Source organism: Drosophila hydei, unplaced genomic scaffold (genome assembly GCF_003285905.1).
Source record: "Drosophila hydei strain 15085-1641.00,03,60 unplaced genomic scaffold, DhydRS2 tig00000060-arrow-pilon, whole genome shotgun sequence".
NCBI lineage: Eukaryota > Metazoa > Arthropoda > Insecta > Diptera > Drosophilidae > Drosophila > Drosophila hydei.
Window position 1 is genome coordinate 1,378,929 of NW_022045656.1, and position 13,309 is coordinate 1,392,237.

Below are 13,309 nucleotides of genomic sequence, written 5' to 3' on the forward strand. Positions count from 1 at the left end.
TGTAACGTATTGTTAGATGCGCATCCAATTGCGAGCATAAGATGAATATCCCAGCCATAAAACGAGAGCTAAGCGTTGGCTTTCCTATTGACGACCTTCGTTTAACGTGCTGCGAAAAAGGCCACCAGGCAGAGGAGGACACCCAACCACAGCAATCTAAGTCAGAGCTGGAACTGCGACCACCCTAACGTCGGAGTCGCATAAATTAAGTGGAAGCAGCAGTATCAGCATCAGCATTGGCCCCAACCTCAACCCATCGCCTGATTCTCAATGGCGCATTTATATTGCGTGACTTTTGTTGTCACAGTTTCACTCCTTCCCCTTTTAAACGTTGTCTCTGTCGTTGATGCTGTCGTTCGCGTACTTTGCTCTCAGTTTCCTGCTGCAGTAGCCAATTTAATTGCAATTTTTCCTGCAGCCAGCGTCAAAGACAAATAACCAAAGCTAATAGATCATGTCATCTTGTCAACAACTTTTACAATCTAATTGCGCACATTCACAACAAGGGTTAACAGAGACTTGAAAGGGCGAGAGCATCCCAATACATATTTCAATTTTTTTTTTGTTTTTTTTTTTTATTGTTGTTTTTATTTGCAATCTGTCTTATACTAGACAATAAACAAATTTGTTAACAATAAGATTAAGTAATATTTCAAATTAGATTTAGTTTTGTATATAATTCCTTAAATTTATGTCTTTTTATAAGCGTAAATTATATTATTGTTATATTGAAATAGGGACATTATAATTTTTATATATATATTATTAAAAGCATTATAATAAGTAAAATCTTTATTTTATTTTTTGTTGTTTTACTGATTATTTGTGCTTCTTCCTTGAATTTATTTGCCGATCGTGTGATCAACTGCCCGGCTAGCTCAGTCGGTAGAGCATGAGACTCTTAATCTCAGGGTCGTGGGTTCGAGCCCCACGTTGGGCGAAGATAATATTTTTTATGTTTTTAATGATTTTAAATCGAAATAAATTAAATAATATTTTTAATATTAATATTTATATAAATGACTTCCAATTAGCAAAATTAAGTATTAAATAAAAAAAAATTAAACCTTGCGATCCTGCCAGGAGTCGAACCTGGAATCTTCTGATCCGTAGTCAGACGCGTTATCCATTGCGCCACAGGACCCATACATAACTCAATGCAAAGATATATTTTTAATTCCCAATCATTTTATTTCCAAGCGATTTAAATGGAGATTCTATTTTTAGAATATATATGCATATGTAAATTTGTAACGTATATTCTTGATGTGCCCCAATAAAAAAAAATGGCACATAAGATTAAAGAATATCGCTTTAAAACTTTAACCAAAGTATGTTTGCCCGCTGGCAAGACCTTGCAAACAAATGTAAGAAGTTACATTTATGCTGTCTTGGCAAATGCAAATGGCATGCCATTCAAACAAACAGAAATCATATTATCCATACGCCCGTTCGCCCGTTCGTCTTTCCCATTTGCCATTCGCCACTCGCCTTTAGCCACCAACAGCAATTTTTGATTTTATATCATGAAGCGAACCCCACTCGAAGAGTAAAAACGCAACGATCTGTGCTTGCACATTTCGTTCTTGTAGTCCAATCCCAATGGGACTCGTAAACACTTTGGCCAGCACGCAAAAGAAAGCATACAAAAAATGTGGCACAGCAGCAAATGCACATTGAGTGAGGGAAAACGTTACAGCTACAAAAGAGGGTGCACCCTAATATCCTAGCTCTGGCAATTGCCAATCCTTGACCCGTCATAACGCTCCCTACCCAGCACCGAGCTGCTTTTTCCTTTTGACAGCTCAGTTAAATGAGATATGCTTTTTACATTTTTTCGATAAATTTCGTGGCACCCCAGCTTCGCAGCAGTGGATAACATTATTAGCGCAGAACTTTGCCATAAAAATGGCAAACGGATTTACGCAACGCTTAAAATTGAGATTTACTGTGAGCGAAATTTATAGCAAACGAAAGAAAAAACACCCTTCAGTAACAAATTTAAGGAGAACTACTTAAACTTCGAGCTTATCAAGTGACATTGATGAATGTGAGACATGCCACAGTTCTATAACTATCACTGAATTGTTCACAAAATGAAGTCTTTAGGTCTCGGTATTCTCTGTCTGCTCGATACACTTGCTTAGGCTCAAGACCTGGAGGACATACCTGATGAGGAGCAGCCGCTACCGATTTTTTTGCTCACATCGGGAGATGGCCACATATTTTATATTTGTATAATCACAGATAAATTGGTTCCAAGCCCAAGCCACCTGCGCCTCTTTGCAGGGCTACTTGGAACTAGCTTCAAATATAGCAACTTCCGTAGTCTACCTCATTCTCTATATAGCTGTGTCGGCTTTAATGCAGTTACCGGTGGATGGATCTCTGAAGATAGCTATACTGATATACTCATTTGTAAGTATTTTCTGTTTGCTAACATTTTGCTATGTATATAGATATTGAAAAGCTTGGTAAAAGCTTTCGAAAAGCTCAATTCAAGCAAAAAGTCAAAGCAAAATGGGTACCGCCAATGATGAGTTTATTTGGTTTTTTTGCCGCCCACAAAAAGCTTGCTGCATAGCCTAGGTGTTAAGCCTGTGGTTGGAAAGCGACATGTAGGCAAGTTAGCGGAGGTTCGAATCAATGTGGTGTTCTATAATTACTAGCATAATTTTTTATTGCTGCTACATTCAATTATTAAATTTTTTCGGCTTTATTTTTATTTTAATATATGAACATTAACCAAAAAAAAAACAAAGTTGCAGTCGTGCACGTCTGCACTAAATTTATGCAAAAATCAAATATTCTTTGTAACGCCCTGCTTTGTCTATGAAATGTATATGGTAAACGTTAGAATATACATAAAACACTTTTTACTTAGAATAATTGCTGTATATTATATAATTAATACTATATAATGTATAGTAGTTATTTATACTAGTTATTATTTATTTATATTAAATGCAGTTAAATATGATTTTGTCTTAGAATACAGTTTTAGCAGTCGTTTTAAAATCGCGCTAACCATTTTCAACATTCAAATGTTTGATTCCATTAATAATAATGATAATTATGCAAATCATCTTTACATGTCCTTAAAATTCATGATCAGTTCTAGAAAGGGTCCAAAACTGTTGTCGAAATGTAAATATTAAAACAAATGTAGATATCTCCTGAATATGGTACGACAGAGATGGATGCACTGGAAACTAAGTTCTAACATAGAAAGTGCATGCAAATGCCATGAAATTTAAGGCTACACTTATCGGTCCTTCCTGGCTCTTTATGCAATGCCATGTGCTGAAGAAGTGAACGAGGAAATAAACGGACTACCCATGATGACTCAATAATTAATTCAATTAAAAAAGTGAAATCTACGATTTCCTACTTCCCAATACCCAATACATAGTGCAACTCACCTCATCTATTGCAACTTCCTAAGGAACACATAATCTGGTTTTTCAATTGCAGAGACATGCATTACTTGTTGGTTTGCGAAGAACAGGGAAACAACAAGAAGAATTAGGAAAAAATTATTTTTTAACAAAAAAGTTGTCAACTGATGCCAACAACACGCGGTGTTCCCAAGCGGTCCCCCATCTAAGTACTAACCGCGCCCGACGCTGCTTAATTTCGGTGATCGGACGAGAACCGATGTATTCAGCGTGGTATGGTCGTTGGCGTAAGACGACTGGCTAACGGTTCATTATGAATCAGGTATTGGTGAAAAAGCAGTTGGGAATTTTAACAGCGTTCGAATGCACAGCTAAAATAAGGGTTGGTTTGATAGCCAATGTTAAGAAATCATCCCTTAAAATCAGTTGAATGTGACACACGCGGAACACGAGGAAGTTCTTGTGAATAAATTTCTTTAATTTATAATTCTTTAGAAACATATCACAGCAAACACACAAATTAAGTTGGATTCGAATTTATTTATAATTTAACTAGCTGCAATTGGCTTATATATACAAGGGATCATTGGCGGAGCTGCTTGGTCTTTGGCATATGAAATAGTATTCACTGTAGCAGTCCACACTGTACCAGGACTGATCCAGGCCCATTACCATGCATGCCTCATGGCCAATGAAATCCACTTGGGGCTCATTGTTTGCCCACTTCTTATAGCCCAGAGGTATTCCCAGACCTTGCCATGTCCAAGAATTTAAATCTCCCAAGTTGCTGGCGCCCAGCCAGAAGCCTTCGTGTCCCAGCAGGTGATCTGGGCCGATTGATTGATTAATTGATTGATTGATTGATATATAGTATTATATGTACCATTGAGAGCTATGCTATGTATCACGAACAGGTGCTGCTCGTAGCTGGTGACTGTGGCCAGAATCATATCGTTTTGATGGCATATTTGATTCGCATTGAACCAATTCACCTGGCAGAAGAGTGGATAGGATTGGATGTGTATATGTGGCATTGCTTACCTTGCCGAAACTTGCAACGATATATTTATCGTTGGAGATTTGACAATTCCAAATGTGGAGACAGCCAATGAGCAGTAGAAGGCGAAACATTTTGTTAAGAACTCATGCCGATTTGAGTGCTGAGCGGGTTTTATATAGACGCGATAAGAAGCGCATCAAAAGTCGTTCAGAAAGCTATTAGTAGTAAATGGATCCAAATAGATAGAATGGGGAGACGCATGGTTCCAGGAAAACTGTGTGAGGAGAGGACATCTCTGTGTGTGTTGATACAAATGATATCGAAACTACTTTAGGAGTTTAGTTCCCAATTATTTTATAATATTTATATAAGATTTTTACTTAACCATAAGAGAATAAAGCGCATGTACTTTCGGCTTTGCTATCATACGATTTTTTGCAAACTTTAAACCTCGATTTGAACCTTATCAAATGACATTGATTAATGCTCTGGGCAATTAGTGGAACCATAAAGTGGTGCAAGTAGTGAAACTATAAAAGCGCGGCGGATATCATTGAATTGTTTACAAAATGAAGTCTTTAGGTATTGGTATTCTCTGTCTGCTCGGCACACTGGCCTGGGCTCAAGACCTGGAGCCCATACCTGACGAGGAGCAGCCACTGCCGATTTTTTTGCCTACATATTCATCGGACGATTTTGCACTATCCGCAGCTGTTAAGGTAAGCAGTGGCTATTGCTCTGTTTGATAAATGATTTATATAGACTCCTTTATATTTGTATAATCACAGATGAATTGGTTCCAAGCCCAAGCCGCCTGCGCCTCTCAGCAGGGCTACACCTTGGTCAGCTTGGACACGCAAGACAAGCATAATCGCGTTTACCTATTTTTGCTCCAGTCTGGCTATTTGCAACTGCTTACCGAACCTGTTTGGACGTCGGGCTCGAATCTGGCTAGCGGTTCTCAATGGAATTGGTTTAGCATTGGAACTAGCTTCAAATACCGCAACTTCCAGAGTCCACCTGGTTCCGCATACCGCTGTGTCGGCCTTAATGCTGTTACAGGTTACTGGATCGCTGAAGATTGCTACGCCCAGCGTTATTTCGTCTGCGAAAAGCGTTGTACAGAGGAATAGAAGCTAACGTAAACGACCTTTATATAAAATGTATATATTCTTTAATATGATATGGTGTTGGTCTGTACAAAGCATAATAAAAGTTTCTGATTGCAAAAAAGGGCTGCTTGGATTTGTTCTACTTGTGCAGATGGATAATGTAAATACATGAGTAAGCAGTTCTTTATAAACTAGGTTTCAGCGAAAGGGGGTTTTAGGGTTTTAGTTGTGACTGAAAAACCACATTGCTCCAGTTCGATATTCTGTGGATTTTATATTTAATATTTTATTTTAATTTAGGATAATATTTACTTTGAATTTTTTTCGTATGTCTTTAGAGAGCGGAGATGTAAAATATTATTTTTATCCTCTGACACTCACTATTTCAATGTCTTCTGTAACACATTGCGTTTGTTATGAGGCTAATATTTTTTTTATAAAATACAATTATTTTATATTTAATTTGCAATATCGAAGTGTAACCAGCTTTAGAATGATTGATAGCTCTGAGTATTTTTTGCAAGCGTACCAAAGTTTTGGCTAAAAGGGAATGTAGAAATAAGTAAGCTAATCAAACAATTTGATGTGAAAAGCGCTTTTATTTATCCCATCATAGCTCTTTATAATAATACTAATTGACGCAACTTGGTCAAAATCCATGACAAGTTCCAATTAAATGACAAAAGAGCTGAAAATATCCAACCTTGGTATCCGACTCATTTGGCAAGAGGCGCCTCATATTACATTGAAGAAGTAACTATCTCGCACATCCCGTTTTCTGACGAGAAAAGTTTTGCATAGCATACTTTGAAAATCCTGAAAATTATAGTGCTAACTGGACCCAATATTCAGCACCCTCAACCCATCCGTTGTCAGTTCAATGAACCTGGCGTCAAAGTAAATCTGATAATAAATATTATCGAGAATTTGCTCTGGATGCTGCGCAGAGCATGGAAATTTCTCAAGAAGGTCGAGTGAGCCAAGAATGGCTGTAAGAGAAAATTTCCAACTTCATTTCTTCATCTTTGAAATTCATAAGATGTTGTTTTAGTAATACATTTTGTGAGTGAAGAGAACAAGGTCCGATCTCGAGCAGCTTTCGATTCGACTCAGGACAGTCTCTAGGTCATAGACAAGGCACAGGGCCTTTGGGCTTACTACGCTGACACTTAAATAGAACTTAACTATGGAACTCATTGCATTTGATGATAAGATAGTTGTAACAATGATGGATGAGTTCGAAATTACTTTTAATGGCCTATAAAAGGCAACATGCCGTGGAGTTCTTGACAAAATGAAGTCTCTAGCTCTTGGTCTCTGTGCGCTGTTCTGCGTTGTGGCATGGGCTGACCTAACTGAGGTTGACGCACTACCGTCCTCCGACGATGAAGATGCAGCTCAACCCGTCTTAGCTTTGTTCACTTATGCAAATACACAGTACGGCTTAAGTCTGAACAAGGTACGAGTAATTGGAAAGATGCTCTGGACCAAATTTTAATTTCTTCTTCCGATTTTAGTTGACTTGGTATGAGGCGCAACTGTTCTGTGCCGAGCAGGAATATGTTCTAGCCAACATTCCTTCAGAAAGTATGCAGACCACTATATTGAACTTCATCCAAAGCTCCGCTGTGGACGAACTTAGCTCACTTGTTAACGAACCGATCTGGGTCTCGGGCACAAATCAGGGACTTGGCACCCAATACGTATGGCATAGCAGTGGAGCTCGGTTCACCTACCGCAACTTCCTTAGGAACCCATCATCTGGCTATCGCTGCGTCGCAATAAATGGACTCACAGGCGACTGGACAGATGAGAGCTGCAGAGACAGGCATTACTTTGTCTGTGAATTACAACCATGCGTTCCGAAGACTACGTAAGGAAGCTACAACATTTACTCTTCATATGTATTGAAGGAACATAAATTAAACACAATAAAAAAGGCAATCAGAATCAAAAATATTGAAAGTAATCTAGGTACAAATGAAACAAAACAACAAAAGTTCTAAAAAAAATTAGGAAAAAATAATTTTTTAACAAAAAAGTTGTCAACTGATGCCAACAACACGCGGTGTTCCCAAGCGGTCCCCCATCTAAGTACTAACCGCGCCCGACGCTGCTTAATTTCGGTGATCGGACGAGAACCGATGTATTCAGCGTGGTATGGTCGTTGGCGAAATACGACTGGCTAACGGTTCATTATGAATCAGGTATTGGTGAAAAAGCAGTTGGGAATTTTAACAGCGTTCGGAATACACAGCTGAAATAAGGGTTGGTTTGATAGCCAATGTTAAGAAATCATCCCTTAAAATCAGTTGAATGTGACACACGAGGAACACGAGGAAGTTCTTGTGAATAAATTTCTTTAATTTATAATTCTTTATGAACATATCACAGCAAACACACAAATTAAGTTGGATTCGAATTTATTTATAATTTAACTAGCTCCAATTGGCTTATATATACAAGGGATCATTGGCGGAGTTGCTTGGTCTTTGGCATATGAAATAGTATTCACTGTAGCAGTCCACACTGTACCAGGACTGATCCAGGCCCATTACCATGCATGCCTCATGGCCAATGAAATCCACTTGGGGCTCATTGTTTGCCCACTTCTTATAGCCCAGAGGTATTCCCAGACCTTGCCATGTCCAAGAATTCAGATCTCCCAAGTTGCTGGCGCCCAGCCAGAAGCCTTCGTGTCCCAGCAGGTGACCTGGGCCGATTGATTGATAAATTGATTGATTGATTGATTGATTGATATATAGTATTATAAGTACCATTGAGAGCTATGCTACGTAACACGAGCAGGTGCTGCTCGTAGCTGGTGACTGTGGCCAGAATCATATCGTTTTGATGGCATATTTGATTCGCATTGAACCAATTCACCTGGCAGAAGAAGCGTGGATTGGATGGGATGTGTATATGTGTCTATCTCCACATTGCTTACCTTGCCGAAACTTGCAACGATATATTTCTCGTTGGAGATTTGACAATTCCAAAGGTGGAGACAGCAAATGAGCAGTAGAAGGCGAAACATTTTGTTAAGAACTCATGCCGATTTGAGTGCTGAGCGGGTTTTATATAGACGCGATAAGAAGCGCATCAAAAGTCGTTCAGAAAGCTATTAGTAGTAAATGGATCCAAATAGATAGAATGGGGAGACGCATGGTTCCAGGAAAACTGTGTGAGGAGAGGACATCTCTGTGTGTGTTGATACAAATGATATCGAAACTACTTTAGGAGTTTAGTTCCCAATTATTTTATAATATTTATATAAGATTTTTACTTAACCATAAGAGAATAAAGCGCATGTACTTTCGGCTTTGCTATCATACGATTTTTTGCAAACTTTAAACCTCGATTTGAACCTTATCAAATGACATTGATTAATGCTCTGGGCAATTAGTGGAACCATAAAGTGGTGCAAGTAGTGAAACTATAAAAGCGCGGCGGATATCATTGAATTGTTTACAAAATGAAGTCTTTAGGTATTGGTATTCTCTGTCTGCTCGGCACACTGGCCTGGGCTCAAGACCTGGAGCCCATACCTGACGAGGAGCAGCCACTGCCGATTTTTTTGCCTACATATTCATCGGACGATTTTGCACTATCCGCAGCTGTTAAGGTAAGCAGTGGCTATTGCTCTGTTTGATAAATGATTTATATAGACTCCTTTATATTTGTATAATCACAGATGAATTGGTTCCAAGCCCAAGCCGCCTGCGCCTCTCAGCAGGGCTACACCTTGGTCAGCTTGGACACGCAAGACAAGCATAATCGCGTTTACCTATTTTTGCTCCAGTCTGGCTATTTGCAACTGCTTACCGAACCTGTTTGGACGTCGGGCTCGAATCTGGCTAGCGGTTCTCAATGGAATTGGTTTAGCATTGGAACTAGCTTCAAATACCGCAACTTCCAGAGTCCACCTGGTTCCGCATACCGCTGTGTCGGCCTTAATGCTGTTACAGGTTACTGGATCGCTGAAGATTGCTACGCCCAGCGTTATTTCGTCTGCGAAAAGCGTTGTACAGAGGAATAGAAGCTAACGTAAACGACCTTTATATAAAATGTATATATTCTTTAATATGATATGGTGTTGGTCTGTACAAAGCATAATAAAAGTTTCTGATTGCAAAAAAGGGCTGCTTGGATTTGTTCTACTTGTGCAGATGGATAATGTAAATACATGAGTAAGCAGTTCTTTATAAACTAGGTTTCAGCGAGATGGGGTTTTAGGGTTTTAGTTGTGACTGAAAAACCACATTGCTCCAGTTCGATATTCTGTGGATTTTATATTTAATATTTTATTTTAATTTAGGATAATATTTACTTTGAATTTTTTTCGTATGTCTTTAGAGAGCGGAGATGTAAAATATTATTTTTATCCTCTGACACTCACTATTTCAATGTCTTCTGTAACACATTGCGTTTGTTATGAGGCTAATATTTTTTTTATAAAATACAATTATTTTATATTTAATTTGCAATATCGAAGTGTAACCAGCTTTAGAATGATTGATAGCTCTGAGTATTTTTTGCAAGCGTACCAAAGTTTTGGCTAAAAGGGAATGTAGAAATAAATAAGCTAATCAAACAATTTGATGTAAAAAGCGCTTTTATTTATCCCACCATAGCTCTTTATAATAATACTAATTGACGCGACTTGGTCAAAATCCATGACAAGTTCCAATTAAATGACCAAACAGCTGAAAATATTCAACCTTGGTATCCGACTCATTTGGCAAAAGGCGCCTCATATTACATTGAAGAAGTAACTATCTCGCACATCCCGTTTTCTGACGAGAAAAGTTTTGCATAGCGTACTTTGAAAATCCTGAAAATTATAGTGCTAACCCAATATTCCAATATTCCGCACCCTCAACCCTTCCGTTGTCAGTTCAATGAGCCTGGCGTCAAAGTAAATGTGATAATAAATATTATCGAGAATTTGCTCTGGATGCTGCGCAGAGCATGGAAATTTCTCACGAAGGTCGAGTGAGCCAAGAATGGCTGTAAGAGAACATTTCCAACTTCATTTCTTCATCTTTGAAATTCATAAGATGTTGTTTTAGTAATTCATTTTGTGAGTGAAGAGAACAAGGTCCGACCTCTAGCAGCTTTCGATTCGACTCAGGACTGTCTCTAGGCCATAGACAAGGCACAGGGCCTTTGGGCTTACTAAGCTGACACTTAAATGGAACTTAACAATGGAACTCATTGCATTTGATGATAAGATAGTTGTAACAATGATGGATGCGTTCGAAATTACTTTTAATGGCAATAACAGCCTATAAAAGGCAACATGCCGTGGAGTTCTTGACAAAATGAAGGCTCTAGCTCTTGGTCTCTGTGCGCTGTTCTGCGTTGTGGCATGGGCTGACCTAACTGAGGTTGACGCACTACCGTCCTCCGACGATGAAGATGCAGCTCAACCCGTCTTAGCTTTGTTCACTTATGCAAATACACAGTACGGCTTAAGTCTGAACAAGGTACGAGTAATTGGAAAGATGCTCTGGACCAAATTTTAATTTCTTCTTCCGATTTTAGTTGACTTGGTATGAGGCGCAACTGTTCTGTGCCGAGCAGGAATATGTTCTAGCCAACATTCCTTCAGAAAGTATGCAGACCACTATATTGAACTTCATCCAAAGCTCCGCTGTGGACGAACTTAGCTCACTTGTTAACGAACCGATCTGGGTCTCGGGCACAAATCAGGGACTTGGCACCCAATACGTATGGCATAGCAGTGGAGCTCGGTTCACCTACCGCAACTTCCTTAGGAACCCATCATCTGGCTATCGCTGCGTCGCAATAAATGGACTCACAGGCGACTGGACAGATGAGAGCTGCAGAGACAGGCATTACTTTGTCTGTGAATTACAACCATGCGTTCCGAAGACTACGTAAGGAAGCTACAACATTTACTCTTCATATGTATTGAAGGAACATAAATTAAACACAATAAAAAAGGCAATCAGAATCAAAAATATTGAAAGTAATCTAGGTACAAATGAAACAAAACAACAAAAGTTCTAAAAAAAATTAGGAAAAAATTATTTTTTAACAAAAAAGTTGTCAACTGATGCCAACAACACGCGGTGTTCCCAAGCGGTCCCCCATCTAAGTACTAACCGCGCCCGACGCTGCTTAATTTCGGTGATCGGACGAGAACCGATGTATTCAGCGTGGTATGGTCGTTGGCGAAATACGACTGGCTAACGGTTCATTATGAATCAGGTATTGGTGAAAAAGCAGTTGGGAATTTTAACAGCGTTCGGAATACACAGCTGAAATAAGGGTTGGTTTGATAGCCAATGTTAAGAAATCATCCCTTAAAATCAGTTGAATGTGACACACGAGGAACACGAGGAAGTTCTTGTGAATAAATTTCTTTAATTTATAATTCTTTATGAACATATCACAGCAAACACACAAATTAAGTTGGATTCGAATTTATTTATAATTTAACTAGCTCCAATTGGCTTATATATACAAGGGATCATTGGCGGAGTTGCTTGGTCTTTGGCATATGAAATAGTATTCACTGTAGCAGTCCACACTGTACCAGGACTGATCCAGGCCCATTACCATGCATGCCTCATGGCCAATGAAATCCACTTGGGGCTCATTGTTTGCCCACTTCTTATAGCCCAGAGGTATTCCCAGACCTTGCCACGTCCAAGAATTCAGATCTCCCAAGCTGCTGGCGCCCAGCCAGAAGCCTTCGTGTCCCAGCAGGTGACCTGGGCCGATTGATTGATTAATTGATTGATTGATTGATTGATTGATATATAGTATTATAAGTACCATTGAGAGCTATGCTACGTAACACGAGCAGGTGCTGCTCGTAGCTGGTGACTGTGGCCAGAATCATATCGTTTTGATGGCATATTTGATTCGCCTCGAACCAATTCACCTGGCAGAAGAAGAGTGGATTGGATGGGATGTGTATATGTGTCTATCTCCACATTGCTTACCTTGCCGAAACTTGCAACGATATATTTCTCGTTGGAGATTTGACAATTCCAAAGGTGGAGACAGCAAATGAGCAGTAGAAGGCGAAACATTTTGTTAAGAACTCATGCCGATTTGAGTGCTGAGCGGGTTTTATATAGACGCGATAAGAAGCGCATCAAAAGTCGCTCAGAAAGCAATTAGGCTACAGATAAATACTACATATATTTGTTTTCTAGGAAAATATAAAATTTTATTCAATAGAAAAAATCGTTTAGACCTTACAAACTTGCGTCCCACACATAAGCCTAAGAAATGCTAACTGCAGTTTTAGTGTAGTTTGGAATTCAGTACTTAAAGTTAGGAGATATATAATATATATTCACTTTATAGCTAATAGTATTTAGTTACACGCTCTATACAAAATCATCCAAACTCTACTTAGCTATAGCTAAATTAGTTAAAGTATACTTCGATTATGGGATCCCAAAGTCTGACTGAATGTCAAATATTTATATGTGTAACATGAACTCTTAAGTTATATGACTTGCATTGCTCTCGTTGTATGAAATGCACGTGTTGTATAGCTTACAAGGCTCGTCGAAAGTCGGACTGTCATAAATAGTGAAGACTAAATTTTAGGAAAATTATGACAGGATTAGAAATGAAAATAATTGCAAAATAAAATAAATAAAAATGTATTTGATGCCCAGAATGGAAAAGAATGTAAGCAGAGAAAATATGAATTATTTCTAACACTTGAATTGAAACAATTTGCTATTGGGGCAAGCCATAGATTAAGGCAATAAAACTAATTACTGTGCTTATGCTATAAGCAGCTCATT

The 13,309-nt window shown here is 38.7% G+C and overlaps 7 protein-coding genes and 5 non-coding genes across 12 annotated transcripts; 5 read left to right on the plus strand and 7 right to left on the minus strand.

Annotated features, from left to right (window-relative positions):
* The first annotated feature begins 867 nt into the window (after positions 1 to 867).
* Positions 868 to 940, plus strand: Trnak-cuu. Its single transcript has one exon. It is a non-coding gene; the product is annotated as a tRNA-Lys (tRNA).
* Positions 941 to 1,071: 131 nt separating this feature from the next.
* Trnar-acg lies at positions 1,072 to 1,144 on the minus strand. Its single transcript has one exon. It is a non-coding gene; the product is annotated as a tRNA-Arg (tRNA).
* A 2,422-nt stretch (positions 1,145 to 3,566) lies between these two features.
* On the minus strand, positions 3,567 to 3,685 carry LOC115482769. The gene has a single exon (XR_003944125.1). It is a non-coding gene; the product is annotated as a 5S ribosomal RNA (ribosomal RNA).
* Positions 3,686 to 3,928: 243 nt separating this feature from the next.
* Positions 3,929 to 4,527, minus strand: LOC115483815 (snaclec alboaggregin-D subunit beta-like). Its single transcript, XM_030226160.1, has 3 exons — positions 4,440 to 4,527; positions 4,282 to 4,390; positions 3,929 to 4,225 (listed from the first exon to the last, which is right to left on the minus strand). Exons 2-3 carry the CDS (start codon positions 4,346 to 4,348, stop codon positions 3,966 to 3,968), a joined length of 327 nt encoding a protein of 108 aa, XP_030082020.1. The 5' UTR covers positions 4,349 to 4,390; positions 4,440 to 4,527; the 3' UTR covers positions 3,929 to 3,965.
* A 428-nt stretch (positions 4,528 to 4,955) lies between these two features.
* LOC111604357 (lithostathine-2) lies at positions 4,956 to 5,633 on the plus strand. Its single transcript, XM_023322425.2, has 2 exons — positions 4,956 to 5,117; positions 5,187 to 5,633. Exons 1-2 carry the CDS (start codon positions 4,968 to 4,970, stop codon positions 5,529 to 5,531), a joined length of 495 nt encoding a protein of 164 aa, XP_023178193.1. The 5' UTR covers positions 4,956 to 4,967; the 3' UTR covers positions 5,532 to 5,633.
* Positions 5,634 to 6,799: 1,166 nt separating this feature from the next.
* On the plus strand, positions 6,800 to 7,460 carry LOC111604355 (snaclec bothroinsularin subunit beta-like). The gene is made up of 2 exons (XM_023322422.2): positions 6,800 to 6,969; positions 7,028 to 7,460. The coding sequence occupies exons 1-2, from the start codon at positions 6,805 to 6,807 to the stop codon at positions 7,385 to 7,387; spliced, it is 525 nt and encodes a 174-aa protein (XP_023178190.2). The 5' UTR covers positions 6,800 to 6,804; the 3' UTR covers positions 7,388 to 7,460.
* A 103-nt stretch (positions 7,461 to 7,563) lies between these two features.
* Positions 7,564 to 7,682, minus strand: LOC115482770. Its single transcript, XR_003944126.1, has one exon. It is a non-coding gene; the product is annotated as a 5S ribosomal RNA (ribosomal RNA).
* Positions 7,683 to 7,926: 244 nt separating this feature from the next.
* On the minus strand, positions 7,927 to 8,547 carry LOC115483816 (snaclec GPIB-binding protein subunit beta-like). The gene is made up of 3 exons (XM_030226162.1): positions 8,458 to 8,547; positions 8,288 to 8,396; positions 7,927 to 8,223 (listed from the first exon to the last, which is right to left on the minus strand). Exons 1-3 carry the CDS (start codon positions 8,545 to 8,547, stop codon positions 7,964 to 7,966), a joined length of 459 nt encoding a protein of 152 aa, XP_030082022.1. The 3' UTR covers positions 7,927 to 7,963.
* Positions 8,548 to 8,973: 426 nt separating this feature from the next.
* LOC115483818 (lithostathine-2-like) lies at positions 8,974 to 9,651 on the plus strand. The gene is made up of 2 exons (XM_030226184.1): positions 8,974 to 9,135; positions 9,205 to 9,651. Exons 1-2 carry the CDS (start codon positions 8,986 to 8,988, stop codon positions 9,547 to 9,549), a joined length of 495 nt encoding a protein of 164 aa, XP_030082044.1. The 5' UTR covers positions 8,974 to 8,985; the 3' UTR covers positions 9,550 to 9,651.
* A 1,183-nt stretch (positions 9,652 to 10,834) lies between these two features.
* LOC115483805 (snaclec bothroinsularin subunit beta-like) lies at positions 10,835 to 11,490 on the plus strand. Its single transcript, XM_030226126.1, has 2 exons — positions 10,835 to 10,999; positions 11,058 to 11,490. Exons 1-2 carry the CDS (start codon positions 10,835 to 10,837, stop codon positions 11,415 to 11,417), a joined length of 525 nt encoding a protein of 174 aa, XP_030081986.1. The 3' UTR covers positions 11,418 to 11,490.
* Positions 11,491 to 11,593: 103 nt separating this feature from the next.
* On the minus strand, positions 11,594 to 11,712 carry LOC115482771. Its single transcript, XR_003944127.1, has one exon. It is a non-coding gene; the product is annotated as a 5S ribosomal RNA (ribosomal RNA).
* A 244-nt stretch (positions 11,713 to 11,956) lies between these two features.
* LOC115482761 (snaclec alboaggregin-D subunit beta-like) lies at positions 11,957 to 12,577 on the minus strand. The gene is made up of 3 exons (XM_030222690.1): positions 12,488 to 12,577; positions 12,318 to 12,426; positions 11,957 to 12,253 (listed from the first exon to the last, which is right to left on the minus strand). Exons 1-3 carry the CDS (start codon positions 12,575 to 12,577, stop codon positions 11,994 to 11,996), a joined length of 459 nt encoding a protein of 152 aa, XP_030078550.1. The 3' UTR covers positions 11,957 to 11,993.
* Between the last annotated feature and the right edge of the window lie 732 nt (positions 12,578 to 13,309).